The sequence below is a fragment of the Cyphomyrmex costatus genome, unplaced genomic scaffold (genome assembly GCF_001594065.2).
Source record: "Cyphomyrmex costatus isolate MS0001 unplaced genomic scaffold, Ccosl1.0 scaffold344, whole genome shotgun sequence".
In the NCBI taxonomy this organism is placed as follows: Eukaryota; Metazoa; Arthropoda; class Insecta; order Hymenoptera; family Formicidae; genus Cyphomyrmex; species Cyphomyrmex costatus.
In genome coordinates this window covers 1,077,823-1,096,457 of record NW_017277600.1, presented here as the reverse complement: position 1 = coordinate 1,096,457, position 18,635 = coordinate 1,077,823, and the positions used below count along the sequence as shown (strand labels likewise).

Here is an 18,635-nt window from a genome sequence, read left to right as displayed (position 1 = left end):
CCCTCACCTAAGCGAGGTTACAACTATTTACACCGTCGCGATCTGTCGTGTTAGATTAGATTTAGAGTATAAGCGGCGGCCTAATCGTAGGGTGTAAACTAGATCACTGACAACTTGTGTTTGGCTCACTATTGTTTTTTGTTATAAAACAGATAAATATATTTAATACGTGTATTATACATTATGGACTGTTTAAATATGTTTACTTTTCTTACATTTACTAATTTTTATTAAAACATTTATTATGACAAATTGTATTATAATGAAAATCATATTATATGTTATTCAGTTGCACTTTCTGTACAGTTTCCACGATGTTTTATTGTTATCTCTGTAAACATAAAATATTGAATATTGAATATTTCAAGCACATTGTTTGCAGTTGTATTAATTATGTTATATCCTGATTATATAGAGACTGTTTTGAATTAGATTTTTGTATCATTTATATATATTTTTTTTTCAAATATTATTAAATGCGTAAATATGACTGATAAATTAATATTTGCTAATTATCCATCGTGTGTGTAAAATAGAAACTTTTTTTTGTAATTTTAGTTTCCTTTTTTTATTTACATATTATAGTATCTCTTTATCACTTTAATTGTTTTAAAAATATAATTAGTTTAAAGATAATAAAGATGAGTTAAAAGAATCTTTTTGTTCAAAAATATTAAAATTAGTTTCACTGTTTTAGTGATAAATTAAAAAATGTCTTTGAGATCTTTGTTACATTAATAGAAAGCTCGGTATATGTTATTACCACGCACGTACCTTTCATATAAAAAATAAGTAACTGTTAAATATAATAAAATTTTAATGAAGAATCTTACCTTTCCCACAACATTGCGCGCATTTTAGTCCCGATTTATTGACATAAGTAACTTCGTCTGTACCACAAATAGGATCGTAAAGCAATATTATCTGTCAAAAGAATGTTGTTATAATAAGTTTATTAATATTAAATTATTTTTCAGAAAGAGACGTAAAAGATTTTTAATAAAAAAATTATAGTTATACAGGGCAGCTTCCCATGCATTTATCGAATTGCTCATTGTAGTTACAGATTGGACGGGATGTAACTTCACTTTCTTGTCCATTGAATTGCCCATAAGCCATTGGACTGTTATTATCTACCTGAACTATCTCCATTGTATCATCCGAATTCTATAACGTTTATCAAATTAATATTTCAAATATTAGACTCCCGATTTTTTTCAAAAATATTACGATATTGATTTCAGAATATTCAAATAAATATTAAAATTAAATATAGTATATGCAAACATTTCATTATAATTTTTGTTCACATACCTAGAACATCTAAAATAAAAATATCGTTGAACACAGAAAATGCGTTAATTATTAAAAATTCAAAAGATTCTCCAAGGTTATGATATTCCTGCGTCATAGTTTATTTAGTATAGAATATGATTATATTTTGTACAACATGATTATATTTTTTACAATGACGTTACAACATATTCAAACGTCTTGAATCTTTTAAATATTTATTCGTTTGTCTTCTAGAGATCGCATAAGATATTTACTTACTTGTTGAATCGCAATGATAAGAAACGGCGATGCAGCAACTGTAAGAATTATCAATATAGCATAATAGAGATATTCTATTATAGAATCATTTAATTGGTACATAAAAAATTCGCATCATACATGAAATACTTGAAATAATTTTCTTACTTAGCAACAAGTAAAATAACATTTTGTTAAAGTTTGTTTGATCAACACTCGTCAATTATGGATGTTATAAATTATTTTATGTTTAATCCAACGTAAACAGAAGTTTGACGTTCTACTGTTTGGCAAAATAATGTTGCACTCTCTTTTATAGAACCAATTGCTAATTGATAGTTATATTCGTAAAACATGTAAGTATGTGATAAACTAAAAAATAGCTCAATATATAATGGTGAACTACTTATTGCTAATTTTCAAACTTTATGTAACAATAGGGGCCTTGAAATATTAAACGGTATCATAGTACTTAATATAAAATACTATAAAACAATATTTTAAAATTTTTACAACATTTATGCGATATTAATAACTGTGGTTTTTTAATAAGTCAATTTTAATAAACTGTTATTTTATTTGTTGCTGAGTAAAAAAATTATTTCAGTCGTGTTTTGTGTATAATGCGAAATATTATGCTTACGGGTATGTATCAATTAATTGATTCTAAAATATCTCCATTGTGTTGTATATTGTTTAATTCTTCTAATTGCAGCATTGCTCTTTTTTATATCACTGTAATTTCAATTTCTTGCAAATTTTTAACCGAATGTTATTGTAACTATTAATATCAAAATAAATACGTTAATAAATATATACTAGGTAATAGTTGTATATAAGTCTATAACATTTAACATTGGTTTTGTCACTGTATAAACAAAAAATAATAATAATAAAGGAAAGAGATGGAATAAAATGAACGTCACACAATTTTTTTATTTGCATTAAAAATATCGTAATTACCTTTATGTACATATTTATTAATTACACAGAAACGATGCTATGTAACCGTGTAATAGTATACAATAAAACTTTGTCAATCATCTGTTCTATTGACAGGTGGTCGTTGTTGAGTCACGAAAGGGGAATAACACCACTAGTTTTTAGTTTATAGAACACACACACACACATGCGCGCGCGCGCGCACATCGATGTATCGGGATTGGTATTTATAGGATCAGCGTCACAACATATGTAAGTGTATAAATGGATCTGCTTTTCTGCAAATTGCAAGATCTAGCTGCATTCAAATAGAATTTAACTTGTACGTGTTGGTATAGCAAAGGCTAGCTGTTGTTCCTATGCGGAACTTCAGTATATATATATTATTACCTTACTTGAATGTGACATTATCGAGACTGTATGTAAAACAAATATTCGTTGTATTTTCTGGCATTTTCTGCCGTTTTTGTGAGATTGAGCCGATTCATTTTGGTTTTTAGTACGAGGCGAGATGTGACGCAGCTTGAATGATTCTATATATGCCAATGCATTTCAATAATACAATTAATCTTACAGTTAACTTGATAGTTACAAGATCTAATAAAGTTTAAGAAGCAAAAGTTTAGTCTATACTGTATGTTTTTAATGTGGATAATTATGCAAATGTTGGCTACAAAATTTCAAGATCAAAAGTATAATACATATATAATAAGCTCATAATTCAAATAATAAACGAAAAGATGGATTCCCATTCAACATCAATAAAATTCATAAAAATTATTATTAGACGGAAAATCCCGCGCAATAATCGAAAATATTTACTTATTTTACACTATACACATATTGATCGTTATTTCCTTATTAAACTTTGTTACTGTTAGCATTATTGTCTTACATTTTTCGCACTGTCACAATAAAATAAGAGCGGTTCAATACGACAACAATGACATATCATTATTCTACTGCAGAATCTTCAAAAGGATGGATATAAGTATAAAAGTGAAAAAGATGTTACGATTGGAAAAATATGGAAAGTTGTGGCGGTGTATTTTTTGGAGAAAAAAATAACAAAATTAAAACTAATAATAAAGTAAATAAATATAATAGTGAACACAACAATAGTAACTCCCAAAATTCAATAATAACAAATAATTAATGAAGGATATTACAATTCTCAAAGGAATAGCGACTCTAAAGAATAGCAATTCAATAAATCTAACATTGTAACAATGAAAATTGCCATTCTAAAATGTATACATACATTATATATTATATAAATGTTTTTCTTATGTTTATCAGTATTTTATTAAAACATTTATTGAATTGTATTGCATTAATATAAATTATTTGTTATCCAGTTCGGCCTGTTGAACAGCGTCCATAATAATTTAATATCACGTCTGTAAAATTAAAATACAATATTATATAAAAGTGATTATAAGGCTCTATATAAAACAGTATAAATATAATAAGGGTAAAGAATAATTTAACTTGTATATATTTAACTTATAATAATTTTGTACTTTATATTTTATGTAACATTGAAAATGACCCTATCGGTGTCGAAATGTTTGTTATTGTAATGTTAATATCATGAATATTTAAATTAAAGTTGTTCGTTAAATTTTAGTTGGCTCTTTGTCCTTATTATATTTATACAATATACACTACACAACAAAATTATCGCAATAAAATTTTTCATCGAAATTTTGCCATTTTTCAAATGCGCATAACTCGGTCAATTTTCATCGTATGATTATTAAGACGTTTTTTTTTTGACCGAGTTATGCGCATTTGAAAAATGGCAAAATTTCGATGAAAAATTTTGTTGCGATAATTTTGTTGCGTAGTGTATTATATATTAAGCATTCCAATATGTTTATAATTGTACTATTTTATACACATGCACACACACACACATACACTGTAATTATATATATTATATTGTATATATAAATTTTATATACATGCATATTTTATAGAAAAATGATTATTAAACGTATAAGTATATATATCCAGTAAATATATTTGCTATTGCAAAATTGATTAGTGCTTAAACAATCGAAAATATTTAAGAGAAATTAATTCTATTTTATTGATATAAAAAGGGAAAACTTTCTTATCTAGATTTAGCTTTTTCCCTCAGTGTATATAAATTTAAATATAATGTAAGCTGTACATTAATATGCTCAATTTACAAAATAAATATATTTTAATAATTGCTTCAAGGATGTAAGTAATATAATAATAATGAAGCTAAATGAAAAGAACTAATAAAAGCAACCAAAGGTTGTGTATGCCAGTTAGTGAACATGATTCAATTATTGGATTAAATAACAAAAATTAAACATTAATTAATTATTTTAAATATAAAAATTTTAATGATATATACGACTCTAAATAGTCTAAATATATTTATTTTTAATAAATTTATAAATAACAAATTTATTTAGAGTTGTACATATTATTAAAAGCCTAACATTAAAAAATTTTATTGTTTCGCCCAATAATTGGGTCATGTTCGTTAACTGCTTATTTAGTTATTACCAGTGTTTTTCGTTATCTCGATAAAATTATCTAGATAATCATCTAGAAATGGTTTTATCTTATCTTCATCTAGATTATTAAGAATATAGATTATCTTTATCTTATCTTAGATAAAAGAAATGTTATCTTTTTCAAATTATTTAAGATTGTACAAGAGTATTATAAGAAATTAATTTCCAGTAGTAGTAGTAGCAATGAATTTTTTTCGTTTTACAGACAAAAAAGTGAGATTAGTGCGACACTAGTCATTAAAAAATATTTATATTGAAATACTTTTACATTTATAAAATAAATCTAAGGAAATAGATATTCTTTATTTGTATCCACAAGTAAAATAAATTTTTTTAAGTAATATATACTAAGTATTACACTATAATTAGATACATTTACGTTTTAAAAAATATTAAACAACTAGTTTCTAGATTTTTAGTATTAAAGTGAAAGAGTTCGAGATTATTGCTCTTTGAAATTATTGTCATTGTAATAGAAAGGTTTTATATTGTAACTACGCATATATCTTTCATGTAACAAAGTAAATACGTTAAATAAAACGTCATAAAATTTTTATAAAGTATTTCACCTTTTCCACAACGTTGCGCGCAGCCTAGATTTCCTGGGTTAACGTAATGGACGTTGTCCGTACCACAAACAGGATTGTATTCGTTCGTCACCTATGATAAAAATGCCATTTACACACACAAAGAGAGATTTAATATTAAGATTATTTTTCAAAAATAGATGTAAAATTTATTTAAAAAAATTTTCTCTTGGTTTAAAAATTGTTTTGAATAAAGTCACGTTGTTTTTAGTAAGACAAGAATTATAATTACCGGACAGTTTATTATGCATGCGTTATATACATTGTTAAGCAGAACAGATGCGACTGTTGTTGTGGATGTCGAAGTAATTCCTTGTTTTCCATTAGATTCGGAAGCCACTGGACCGTCAAAGATAAAGCCATCTACTTGAGCCATCTCCATGCCAGGTGCGTTATCCAAATTCTATGATATACACATATACATTTACTGAATCACACTCCAAATATTAGATCCTCGTCGCTTTTATATACACAAAATACAGAAATATTATTTTCAACAAAATTATACAGATAACTTTACAATATTAGTCAGCACATTAAAATATAAACAAGTATAAGTAAGTACAATCATTTCTTGTTTTATCTCATTATTCATAAAGCGTGTAAAATAAAGATATTATCGTTATATAAAGGAAATTCTAATAATTAAGAATTAATCGACCCACAAACGTCATGATATGTCTATGTCATCACTTAATTATTGTGCTTACAATTAGTATAAGACATAAATATACTTCTTGACAACGTAAGCAAATATCTATAATTATTTAAATATTTTCTCCTATAAAATAACATATAAAGGAATATTTACTTACTTGTGGAAACGCGGTGATAACGAACGGCGATGCAGCAACTATAAAAATTATTCAACATGATTGAGATATTAGTGCTAATTGGTGTATATATATAAGAATAACACTTCGCGTCACATATAAAATATTTAAAATAGTTTGCTTACTTAACAATAAATAGAACAACATTTTGTTAAAATTTGTTTGATAAGAGATTAGTAATCGACGTTGTATGATCCAAGACATCCAAGATGATACGAACATAAGTTCGAGGATCTACTGTTTGGCATCATTAGTTGCGCTTCCTCTTATAGAATCGGTTGCCATCCAACGGTTCTATGCGCAAGTATAAGCGAATAGGAATTCCCCAATATAATGATATGTGTATTTACTGTATAATAATTCACTGTATAATAATTTTCAAATTTTTTGTGAAAATATAAGATTAAAAATTAATAAAAATGTATATATCATTACAATATAAAAGATGTTTTAAAATTAAAATAACATGCAACATTCAAATTCTTTTTTTAACAAAAGTTATAAAAACAATAATGTTGAAATATTGCACAAGAATTTTTATCAGTATATTTAAATAAATAAAACTCTTAAAAAAAATTTGTCATAGTTTATTCGGATTGTCACGTTTCACCAAGTGAGCATTCATTTGTCAGTTTTATTCTTATTAATTTACGCACATATGCACAAGAATATTAATAGTGTTTGACATAATTATTACATATTATTTTTTTGCAGTCGCGTTATTCGCAACTACAATAGTTGAATAGAATTGAGTCGATCATCTTGCAGCGTTTTAAAACTAAAAATTAAGAGAGAGAGAGAGAGAGAGAGAGAGTTGTTATAATGACATATATTCATACTGTTGTAATTAATAATTTAATAGTCTCAGTAATATTAAAATATAGTAGATAAGTAAATATTCATATAATGTGGAGTATTAATTAATTCTTAATTTAATGTAATGTAAATGTTACATTTTAATTTAATATAATTATAGTAGAAATATACTTTAATGTATATACAATGTATAAACTTAATATAAGCATGTATAAATATTCAATAAGTCGTAGTTTTTTTACATAACGTAATAGCAATTACAAGTAAAAAATGCATACGTTCAAAATGTAATGGAGTACATACATAAAACATTACTAATATATGAAGTTTGCGAAATGTTGATGGTTAAGAATTAATGGTTTTCGATCGCATATCAGAAATTTCCTATAATGGACGTTGTATATAAGTCTGTAACATTCAAAACGTGACAGTTTTATTGCTTGTTTGTACAAACAAAAGATAATAATAACACAAAAAGATAAAACGTTACACATTAAAAATTAATATTTATCTTTACCTATATGTATCAGGTTTATCATCATATGGAAGTGATGGCAGACCACATGGTATTTAATTACTGCTCAGCTGGCTGTATGGTTCGCAAGCCCTGATCACTCTTATCTCAAGTTCTAAAAAAATACTTAGCTTTATTAGATATAATTTATTCGTCGAAATGAGAAATGATAAATGATTAATAAACAAATAGAAATAGAAGTAATGAAGAGAAGATTTATAAAAATTTAGGTTAAGAAAGAGTTTAAGTAAATTTAATGTAATAACGAAAAAAGAACAATAATATTGGAGTAATGTAGTACTTACGTGGATTGCAATTTTTCGCGCAATTAAATCTTCCTATATTCCAGTAGGTTACGTTATCGGTGCCGCATACCGGATTGTATTCAGCAGTCGCGATACATGGACAATTATTAGTATTATTATTAGTATTATTATTAGTATTATTATTTATTGTCCCTTGCGTGGTGCTACTAGGCGTGCTGCTGTTCGTTTCATCATTATTATTAAATGTTATAGAGTCATCAACGACGTTGCCTGACCAGTCTCTTTGCGGGAATGCCAAGGCGACCAACCAAATCAGGGTCAATACTTGCACAACTATCGAGTAAAATTATAAAACGACGTGTCATGACGTGCATATGCACATTTTATATATATAACGCAAATTTTCAGACAAATTTAGAAATCTCGAAAAATATCAAGCAAATAAGAGAGCTTAAGAAATATCTCTCAGTCTTTTCTTTAAATATTTGAAGACACATACACTTAACAAAATATCGGAAGTGTGTTATTCAAATTCAAACGTATAGGATGTTATTCTAAATCCAAAATAAATAGACTTTTGTTGTCTTATAAATTAAAAAAAAAAATAATCAAGAGCTATATTCTTTGTTACACTGTACTCACGTGCAAAAATATATTTCATGATTGTATCCGTGCGATATATCGAATCCAAGTTCAAAGACAAGCAGACATTAAATTAAAACGTCTTAATGATACTTGAAAGAACGACCAAATGACTGTCTTTAGCAAGTTGCTTTTCGATTTATATTAGTTGTCCACTCTTATCTGTTTCCAACTTGTTTCCTTATACAGGAAAAAACCAGTACGAGACAAGCAGTCGGGGATATCCATGTTGCGTACATACGTGTTGCATTAACAGTGATTTCACGCATATAATGACCAAGTCGTTTACGGGGCGTCCCGTTTTTATCTCGTTCAAATTGCTGTCGAAAAAGAAACTGGAATTTGTGTTTATTCCTGATTCTCGATTAACTAGCCAACTTATATACATAAATTCTTATATATATTCAATCACATAATACGCACAAAATCATTGCGATCTTATTGCATCTTGTTAACTGCAACATATTCCACCTTTAAACTGCATAATTTTGAATAATCCAGTCTTTGGTTTGCTGTCACATAATAAACGATCATTTTACAGAACATTATAATTTTATTTCGTAGGAATATTGTAAGAGATGAAATAACAGCGTTTTCGCAGAATAAGTGAAAAATGCATGATCCTCTCTTTATCATTATGAATATATCTATATAATTTCCAGGCAAGAGCTATTAACCTTGGAAATTACACGAGCATTATGAACAAATCGTTTATCTCTTTTTCACACACATTCACAGAGATATTGATTTCCCATGCACTCGTACATCATCCTACTTCCTACGTCATCTTCATGCACGAGTGAGTTCTTTAAGAGTCTAAAATACGTCAGCTCTCTTGAGCATGACGTACGTTAGAACTGAGGAAAGCTGAGAAATTATCGTAACTTGTATATTTATACAAATAATTTTTTAAATATGATAATCCCGATAAACTGTGGGTCAATAAGGCAGGTCCGTAATATATACGAAATGAAGTTGATATCGAGTGGATGCTTTTAGTACAATTAGTCTTTATCGGTCTCATTAGACATAAAGCAAGGATAACATGACACAAAAAGCTAATAACCGTCTTCCTAAATACATTCATTGTCCTGTAGTGCATAGATTCCAATCGTCTTTTTAAAAATGTAAATGTGTGCAATATGCGTGTGTAAAAAAAAAAAAGATAAATGAATTACTCATTATGTCCATGTAAAGTTACAAGGCCATTTAAAGCAAAAATCTTGTATCAATTTAATATAATTATATACATTTTGTCAAACTGGATTTCGTCTGATAAAAAATTATATATAATGAGTTGTAGGAATCATCTGCATATTCACATTTCTGACGTCATAACACGTAAATATTGACTCGGAATCGTATTTTTAATGGACAAATTAGATAAAACTTTTGAAGTAGAATCGGAATGTATAATTGTGTTCAAAGAATTCATCACTTCTTAAGTTTTATTTTAGACTTTTTGAGATTTAGTAGATTAGTGGTATCGAGAAAGATGATAAACTATTTTTGTTTATTAGATACGTGTCCCAGTTAACACTAAATATTTTTGAGAAATATTCGTAAAATGTTCTTAAAATTCCAAAATAATATTCCAAGAATATTCCGAAATATCCCGACATATTTCAGAATGTAAGAATAATATTCATATAAATTTTAAATATTAATTCATTCACGCATCGTTACATATTCAAAGAATGTTCTACATATATTCCGCAAAATTATAAATTTCCTAGAAATTCCGTGTCCGGTGGTCTCTGAAATAATTGTTTAAACGAAATTATACTGTTAAAAATACATTTTATTTACTTTCATCTTAGATACTCACTTCGCTCAAGCGAAATTGCTACGCTCTTTATGTATTCTTTCCCATATGATTCTTACTATTATTATACCTATATATATGGAAATGCATGCAATTTAATTAGCATGCTTCATCGTAGATCGGGTCACAGAATAAGATTAGACATAATATAGCTTACGCTCGCTGATAGAAAGGGGCTTTACGCGTTTACGCATAATCTTTATTTATAGCCACATCAATCAACCGAATGTAGAGCTTTACCATGCACATGTATGAAGCCGTGATTCACCCTCATAATACTCTTGAAATCATTTTATCCTTGTTGTTTATTAGTGATAAACAAGAACAAACAAATAATACAACTGTGAATATGAGTATTATTAAAAGATCGCAGCTTCATACAGCATTGTGCTATATTTTTTATTTTTATTAATATTATTAATTATTACATAGAATATATACTTCACATCGCATACATAATATATGAACTACTTATTACAGCACTGATCTCTATAAAAGAGACGTTCTATAAGGACGTTCTAGATTAGAGAATGTCTGCATGTTTTAATGAACATCGTGAGGACATTTCCAGGAAGCTTCTCGGATAAAGTGTGCTGTATAGTATATTGATCATGTTTGGAAACAATAAAAAAAAAAAAACAACGATACATGGAAATTAACTCTAAGAGGCTCATGCGGACGAGGCGATAGACGCCAATATGGCGCGGTCCGCTGATGCGCGCAACCTACATCCGCGAGTATCTACTGTGGGCGAGACTGTCGCTGTTGACGCTATTCGATAAGCCGGGCGTGAACGCGCAGGAAACGTCAAGCACGCAGCCGAGATGTCGAGGAACGACGGCAAGAAGGACACCTCGGCGTCCGCGTTCCGTAAGATCGACGTAGACCAATATAGCGACAACAATTTCAAAGAGGAGGACGCGGACGGCGGTGTAGGTGCGCCCACCGGTCCGGACGAGAACGAGATTTTGACACTTCTTAGCCAATATCCTTTTGTGATACTTTAGCGTTCCGTAGACCCTTTATTTTTCAGCAATTCCATCGTACGATTTTTCTTAACACAATTATCAAGGGTAAGAACGCGGAGGCCCTAATATCGGTATTAAAATCCGCACCGTTGGAGTGTAAGAATCAGCAAGTGAAGGTAACCTCAAACTGCAAGACGGTGATTCACCTTTTGTCATAAAGCGACTTTGATTTGCTAAATATGGAATGGCATCGTGGACTTGAAAATTGCATAAATTAATTGTGGAAAACAATCGTTATTCTAACGTAAATAGATTTAAATTTTGTGACTAAGAAGTAACTTTACTTGTGATTCACAATTAAAGGAGCATGTTATATTTTATTAATGAGAATCGCAATTTGTATAGCTTTTATCTTTATTTTATGATTTATATATGATTTAAAGAAGACTATTTGCAAATTTAGATATAGATGTTAAGAGTTTCTGTATGATTCATAAAAAAAAATATGTAGTTTTAAGCTTGACAGTCCAACATGCTTCTAATGGGTGTGTTCAATGAACAATTGAGTAAGCGCTGAGTAATTATTGACTGTGATTGAAGTAGACTCTATGGATCCATGAATAAATAAATCTAGAAGAATACCCTAATAGTGATCTGAATGCACCCAATACCATTTTATAGTATTATGTGTATTTTATTAAACATATATTTTCATATACGCAAATACATGAAACATTTTTCTATTTGCAGGACAGTGCACGAAACTTAACACAGAAGGTGCTTCTAAGTATAAAGTCGAATCAAATGGATGACTGCTTAGCACAATTAGATCGAGACTTAATAGATGTTCTAATGAAATATATTTACCGAGGTTTTGAAATCCCGACAGAAGGTAGCAGTAGTCACTTGTTACTTTGGCATGAAAAGGTATTTAATGTAAGTGGGGTCGGCTGCATTGTTCGTGTATTCTCTGACAGCAAGCGAGCTTGAAGAGTTTTATACATTTTGCAGTAACATGTTCATTATCATAATTACCATTAATTCTTACTGTTATTCATCGTCATTGTTAATGCGATGAGGATGTAGATAGGCAAGCCATTCACAATTTTCCATATGGGAAATACAACAAATTTGTGTACATTTGTTATCAATAAAGTAATTTTTATTTCTTGTACATTTGGAGCAGTAATTCCTTTCGTCATACTTCTACCGTTCTGTCCTTATTTCATTCTAAAGAGTATAAACAGAGAGATTGGTTATGAAAATTATTTAAATGAGAAAGATTCAATTTTTTCAAATGTATTTTTCACATCTTGAACTTTAAACACCAAATACTATTATGATAAATTTCAATGTTACCTTCGAATTTGTACAGGTTTTCCTCGAACTTTATACTCTTTAGAATTCTGAAGTAAAAGAAAACATATAACATATATGATATATTTTTATATAACAATAATAAGATCGTTTTCATATGTGAACATTTCTTGTATATACAATACTATTATAGACCATTACAATATGAATTGACGGTTAATATGACGTTTGAGTTGGCACCAAATAAAAGTATAAATATATAATTTGTGGAATAATATACCCCAACATCTTTATTATTTGATATATATCTATATATGTATATATATATATAACAAAAACTATAGTGCAACCGAATAACGGCAACATAATGACGTTAAATCCTCTATACCTGATATTTAGGTTCTATCATTGCTTGTATAATAGAATATATGTGAGATTAGGATGTTATGCTGATTGTAATATTTATGATTTATCTGACTCTTGTGATATTATCACATACAACACTGGAAATTCATTGTAAAACTGTTTACTCACATTTGTCCTTTACTGTGAGCATAATCATATTTGTTTGATGTATCAGGTACAGTGCACTCACAAATACTGCATTTGCTCTGTAAGAAGTATGAATTTCATTTAATTGAGATAAATGTAATATAAATGATATCGCTCATTTGTGCTACAACATGACGCAATCAAAAAGAAAACAAAAAATTTTTCAAAATATTAATTTCATATTCTAAATCATAAAAATGTTGTAATATTAGTTTTGAAATATACGATCTTGACGTAATAAAATTAATTCGAGGAGTAAAAGTATGTTTTTAAAATGGTATTTTTAGTTGCTAATTATTAGCTAACAAAATTAAATTAATTTTGTTTCGATTGATCATTTCGATACTTTGTACTTACTGTCCCTCCTTGAAGTACTCCTTTAATGTATTACTGAACCTTTTGCTATACTTTACAAATTCTCTTTTACGTTGATCTAAGGCTTGTTTACCAGTTGAACCAGGTATAAATGCAGTTACTTCATTCACAGCGTCTAAAAGTTTCTTTATTGCACTTGCAATTTCTCTGAAAAAAAGTATAATTGATAAAGCTATGGAATTCTATATAAAAATTGTTAATATATACAAATATGGTATACAAACTTGATTGTCTCTAGAAAAGTCTTCCTGTCTGTAATTTCATCAGGAATTCTGCTAAGTATTCTCTTCAAAGAAGTTGATTTACGATTCAATTCTTGGAATGCATCTTCCGAACGTGCTGAGCGATACTCCACAACTACAATCAAAGGCAAAACACATATGTTTATTTTAAATCTTATAACAATCAGATATGGATAATAGAGTGCTGGCCAATGTTAATATTATATACAAACACAAAATAATTCTATATATCTTACCATCATAATCAGAAGCAGTGCCTTGCAACCGTAAGACACTCTCGTTCATGTCAAGATTCAGCTCTGCTCTGCGTATTATACCCATAATTAAATCATATGTAATCCCAGGATGCGAACTCTCGGCTTTTGAAAGAGCTGCACGTAGGGTCTGTGCCGCCATAACATTTTGCCTTTCCAACTATAACAATTCAACAAGTTACTATCTGATAGACATTAATTCTTTACAAAAGATCCTGTATCTAATGGTGTAAAAAATCCAAGATATAAAACAAAATATAATTCACAAGATACCAATCATTTACAATTTTTTTCAAGTCTACTCATTTTTCTACCGTTAAAAGAGAACTATTCTCTGCCAATAAAAAACATCGAACAAAACGACGAGTGAAATATTATTTACAGAAAAACACAAACGGGAGAGAAAATATTCAGGCGATACAACAAAGAATTTTGATAAAAACCTCTTTATCAAAAAATGCAAACTCTAATGTAAAATATGATTCACTGTACAATTGCGCAGAAATTTTTTCAAGAGAGTCCATTCTTAATTCCACATTTAAAAGATAGTTACTGACTATTAATACAAGACGTTGTGAACGTAGATGGATTATTTATGGGAAAGACATGATTGTTCTGGGAGAAAGCAGTCGATACCTTGGTTAATATTGGCCTTAATATGACGGGAAGAACCAGTGATGTAACCGGGGTCTCATCGCCCATTGTCATCCTTCACCGTGTATGTTGTTGTTCAAGACGCCGAGAATTAAAACAATTTGGTCGTGGACGATTCAAGACGAGGCGTAAAGCCGAGACTGCTTGACAAAACGATCACGGCAAAGAGAATTGTTTACACGCAACTGGCACGATCACGACACAACTAGCACTTTAACTCTTCCTCTATGACAGCTGTCACAATAGGCACTAGACACGCGGAAATGAGGTTACCCGGCGCTACCAACATTACCCGACGAGTCGAAAGCTGTCGCGGCCTCGCGTCGTCATTGGTCATCACAGTAAATAGGCTTGCTCATATAGCGCAACTTTTTGTACTTTTCATTCTTTCTCTCTCTTAATTTCTAGCACGTAACGGTATAACCGTTTCGTTTTAACTTGCTACTCGTAGATTAATCGACGATCAATCGTCAGAACTGCTCGAAGTAAAATTTCTAATTACATAATTTCTATAATTACGTATGTATACCAAAGAGAAACCTGAAAGAGTTTATCTCGTTTTATATAAGATCGTCGACGATCTTCGATCGAAACTAGACTGACTAGAAATTATATTCGTTTTAAAAATTTAAAAAAAATTAAAGAGAGAGAGAATAACTAGATCATATAAAAAACTGCACGAAAGAAAAAGCGAACTTATAAATAATCAGCATTCTTAAAAAAATACATACCAAAGTTATAAATTATTAATATTAAAAAATTAAATGCTTATGTTTATAAAAATTTACGATCAATAATTGTCATTTATTATAATAGAGATAACTGAAAAGAAAGAAAAAAAATCGCTTACAAATTTCTATGTTAATTGGAATTTTAGAAAAAGTAAAAAAATATGTTATAAATTATATATTATATGTAGATTATTTAAACACAATGTGCAAATATTGAAATATATACTTATATTACTTAAAGCCCTATATATGATATAATAAAATTCTTCAATTAAGATATTATAATGGCAATATAACTTCACTAAATTCTGTTTATTATTAGATACTAAATGTATTATGATAATAATTATTACATACGCTCATTTGTATATAGAGTACTATATAAATTAAACGGAAAACATTAGGTTTTTGTATTGTTACGCGACGTCGTAAATGGATTCATGAAATTTCAAATATATTGTTATTTATAACATACGAACAGATGAACTAAAGCTAACAATAAGTATACGTAAGAAAGCGCGCATCATAAAGCGCATTCTGAGTATGAAACTCTTCTTAAAAACGCACGAACCTAAAATCTAAAAAAAAAAGTAAATTTTTGACACGCAGCGCTTCTTTATATATATATACCTTATTCGAAAGCCAGTGTTCTCCAATGAGCGCCCGAATTCAACGCCCGCAGCAAGGCATCGCGCTTATTGGCTGACGCGGGAGTGGTGGGATTTGATGCCCACCAAAGTTATATAAATCGCGCGTAAATTGCCCGCGCGGGCTGTTTATTTATAATGTGTTATATCAATATGATGTTCCTTTGGAGCTTCTATGATCATCTGCGATGTATCGTATTGCATTGCATGGAGGACCACAACCATAATCCCGACTTCGAATAGCATAACTCTTTCTTTAAAGCCTAATTCTTTCAGAAAATAGCGCAAATTTCGATTATATAAATATTATAAATCATAAAAAAAAATGGCGTAGAAAGATGTTGAAATTTGCCTATGTAACAAAGGTATATATAACATATTCAATAATTATTATCTATATATCACTGAATTATATATTAATACTTTTATACACACACGCGACGTTAGATATGTGAGAACTATTTCAAGAACCGGTCGTTTCCAATTGTCGGTCGCTAAGTATTACAACTGCGGCGACAAGATTTGCAATACATTGTAGATTGCTCTTTATTATAACTGCCACCTGCACTGCGTTTCGTCACTCGTATTCGTGTCATACTCCGTGTAAAGTATTTGTTTGGACGTGGATGTATTTTATTTTGATAATTTTGCGCACGCACACGGTTCCGAAAAAGTTTATACGATAAAATTTGCACTTCGAATTTCCGGAGACTGAGGTGTCGCGCTGCCGCGGCCAACTTCATTATGTCAATCGCGCGCGTACCGCTGCGGCTGCCGCCGCTATAGAAGTGTAATTGGAGTTGAAGCGTATAACGGCTATACTGACGCGATCGCGCATGTTTTTGTTGCATCTTCGTTGAATTCCGTAGTGCGGGAATCCCAAGTGAATACAGGATCGTCTGCATGGTTACAGATAGGCCACCTTTTGAAGCCTGAAATCTTTCGGCTAAAGAAGAGTACGAGATTCGCGAGGCAAGATGTCGCGAGACCGAGGAGGGTCGAGAGTTTTCGTGGAAATCGCAACGTTCCATGCGGAAAATCGCATTTTGCCGGCCGTATAATTCACGATGTTTGCTTCGTGATGATTCGGAAAGAGAGGAGAGAGGCAGGATGCAGAATCCACGATAAGATCCGGCAGCCGTTATCGAATATCAATTAAGCGCAGCACGACTGGATGCCGGAAATCCTGTTTGCAACGACGAACGAGAAAAATAAGGTAGGCGCTAAATATTAATAGCTAGTATTTTTCACATTCCTGTGGGTATAATGGTAATTCTACAATATGTGCCCTTTGTTTCCTGTTTCTTGCTGTTTGTCTCTTGCTCCCTCTTGCCTTTTTCACCAAAATTGTAGAATTACCGTAAAAGCTTGCTCTGTAAATAAAATGCAGCAATACATCTGAAAATAATGTTTACAATATTCAGAAATGTAGTTTTAGGGCTAAATGAAATTGTTTTGGAACAAATTATAATAATCTTGACATTGTTATCAATTTTTATTCTTATAAATATATTCCCAAATATCGTATTTCTAAAAGTCTTTTGGTTAGAAAATAAATTTTGCAAAATTAATTAATTAATTTGAATTACGCAAGAAATTAGTCAATTATTATTGCAAAAGAACTTTTTTGCTATGTTCTCAGATATCAGGAAAAAAATTTAATTATAGAAAATTATACAATATAATAAAGGCTTTTGCGAAATTAATTAATTACTTAGATTTGTGTGCAGGGAATTATTGTCAATATAATTGAAGAAGAATTTTTTTCCTGCATAGTGATCGACATGAGTAATGCAATTGCCTTTTACGTGAGGAAAGAAATTTTATTGGTAACGTAGGAACGTCCAAATATATAAACAGCGTGTATAAAAGTATAAAAAATAAATATTAACAGCGCACACGCGCGCCGTTATTTCATGAGTCTTATGGATAACGAGTCGCGATGTACTCTCGACTGTGCAATTGGGAAGTCGCGAGCACAGTCAAGAGTACGATAGTATATAGCTACGATAGTATAACAGTAATAATAATAGTTTTTTTTAACAGTAGCAACAGGGAAAATAGACGAATCGTTCACTTTGAAAAAGATAACACGCTGCTGAGAACGAGATCGCTTTTACGATCTATAATATTATCTATTTAACTGTTCTCTTACGTGAATCACAGTACTTATAAACTTCTTGTTTACAACCTTCCGATTATTAAATCCGTTATTAAAAATGTGAACTGTGGGAAAGGCGATTTCCGAGGATCTGTCGCAGATCGAGATTATATTATATATTACAATATTACGAACTATTATACTTCGATTTTTGGAATAGTACGCAGCACACTCTCTCCAAAGTGGTCAGGTTCAATCGCAATAGTCGTGATAATTGT

General features: G+C 29.9%; 5 protein-coding genes across 7 annotated transcripts; 1 reads left to right on the top strand and 4 right to left on the bottom strand.

Annotated features, from left to right (window-relative positions):
- Positions 1 to 281: 281 nt before the first annotated feature.
- On the bottom strand, positions 282 to 1,804 carry LOC108776178 (uncharacterized). The gene is made up of 5 exons (XM_018542707.1): positions 1,702 to 1,804; positions 1,555 to 1,592; positions 1,021 to 1,167; positions 834 to 924; positions 282 to 331 (listed from the first exon to the last, which is right to left on the bottom strand). The coding sequence occupies exons 1-5, from the start codon at positions 1,721 to 1,723 to the stop codon at positions 282 to 284; spliced, it is 348 nt and encodes a 115-aa protein (XP_018398209.1). The 5' UTR covers positions 1,724 to 1,804.
- A 557-nt stretch (positions 1,805 to 2,361) lies between these two features.
- LOC108776187 (putative uncharacterized protein DDB_G0286751) lies at positions 2,362 to 8,814 on the bottom strand. 2 transcript variants are annotated; one of them, XM_018542718.1, is made up of 4 exons: positions 8,692 to 8,814; positions 8,089 to 8,382; positions 7,787 to 7,898; positions 2,362 to 2,374 (listed from the first exon to the last, which is right to left on the bottom strand). In XM_018542718.1, exons 1-3 carry the CDS (start codon positions 8,708 to 8,710, stop codon positions 7,840 to 7,842), a joined length of 372 nt encoding a protein of 123 aa, XP_018398220.1. In that variant the 5' UTR covers positions 8,711 to 8,814; the 3' UTR covers positions 2,362 to 2,374; positions 7,787 to 7,839. The 2 variants fall into 2 exon arrangements, with proteins under 2 accessions (XP_018398220.1, XP_018398219.1); XM_018542717.1 differs by lacking the exon at positions 2,362 to 2,374 and adding an exon at positions 7,505 to 7,677.
- On the bottom strand, positions 3,803 to 6,466 carry LOC108776188 (uncharacterized). Its single transcript, XM_018542720.1, has 4 exons — positions 6,436 to 6,466; positions 5,853 to 6,023; positions 5,603 to 5,693; positions 3,803 to 3,875 (listed from the first exon to the last, which is right to left on the bottom strand). Exons 2-4 carry the CDS (start codon positions 6,000 to 6,002, stop codon positions 3,826 to 3,828), a joined length of 291 nt encoding a protein of 96 aa, XP_018398222.1. The 5' UTR covers positions 6,003 to 6,023; positions 6,436 to 6,466; the 3' UTR covers positions 3,803 to 3,825.
- A 2,285-nt stretch (positions 8,815 to 11,099) lies between the features above and the next one.
- Positions 11,100 to 12,659, top strand: Arpc5 (Actin-related protein 2/3 complex, subunit 5). Its single transcript, XM_018542716.1, has 3 exons — positions 11,100 to 11,501; positions 11,588 to 11,660; positions 12,235 to 12,659. Exons 1-3 carry the CDS (start codon positions 11,341 to 11,343, stop codon positions 12,472 to 12,474), a joined length of 474 nt encoding a protein of 157 aa, XP_018398218.1. The 5' UTR covers positions 11,100 to 11,340; the 3' UTR covers positions 12,475 to 12,659.
- A 36-nt stretch (positions 12,660 to 12,695) lies between these two features.
- Positions 12,696 to 15,130, bottom strand: Ccm3 (programmed cell death protein 10 Ccm3). 2 transcript variants are annotated; one of them, XM_018542715.1, is made up of 7 exons: positions 14,861 to 15,130; positions 14,207 to 14,384; positions 13,953 to 14,085; positions 13,711 to 13,875; positions 13,336 to 13,412; positions 12,844 to 12,890; positions 12,696 to 12,714 (listed from the first exon to the last, which is right to left on the bottom strand). In XM_018542715.1, coding segments are annotated over exons 1-6 (627 nt in total). In that variant the 5' UTR covers positions 14,933 to 15,130; the 3' UTR covers positions 12,696 to 12,714; positions 12,844 to 12,888. The 2 variants fall into 2 exon arrangements, with proteins under 2 accessions (XP_018398217.1, XP_018398216.1); XM_018542714.1 differs by lacking the exons at positions 12,696 to 12,714; positions 12,844 to 12,890 and having other exon boundaries at positions 13,163 to 13,412.
- Between the last annotated feature and the right edge of the window lie 3,505 nt (positions 15,131 to 18,635).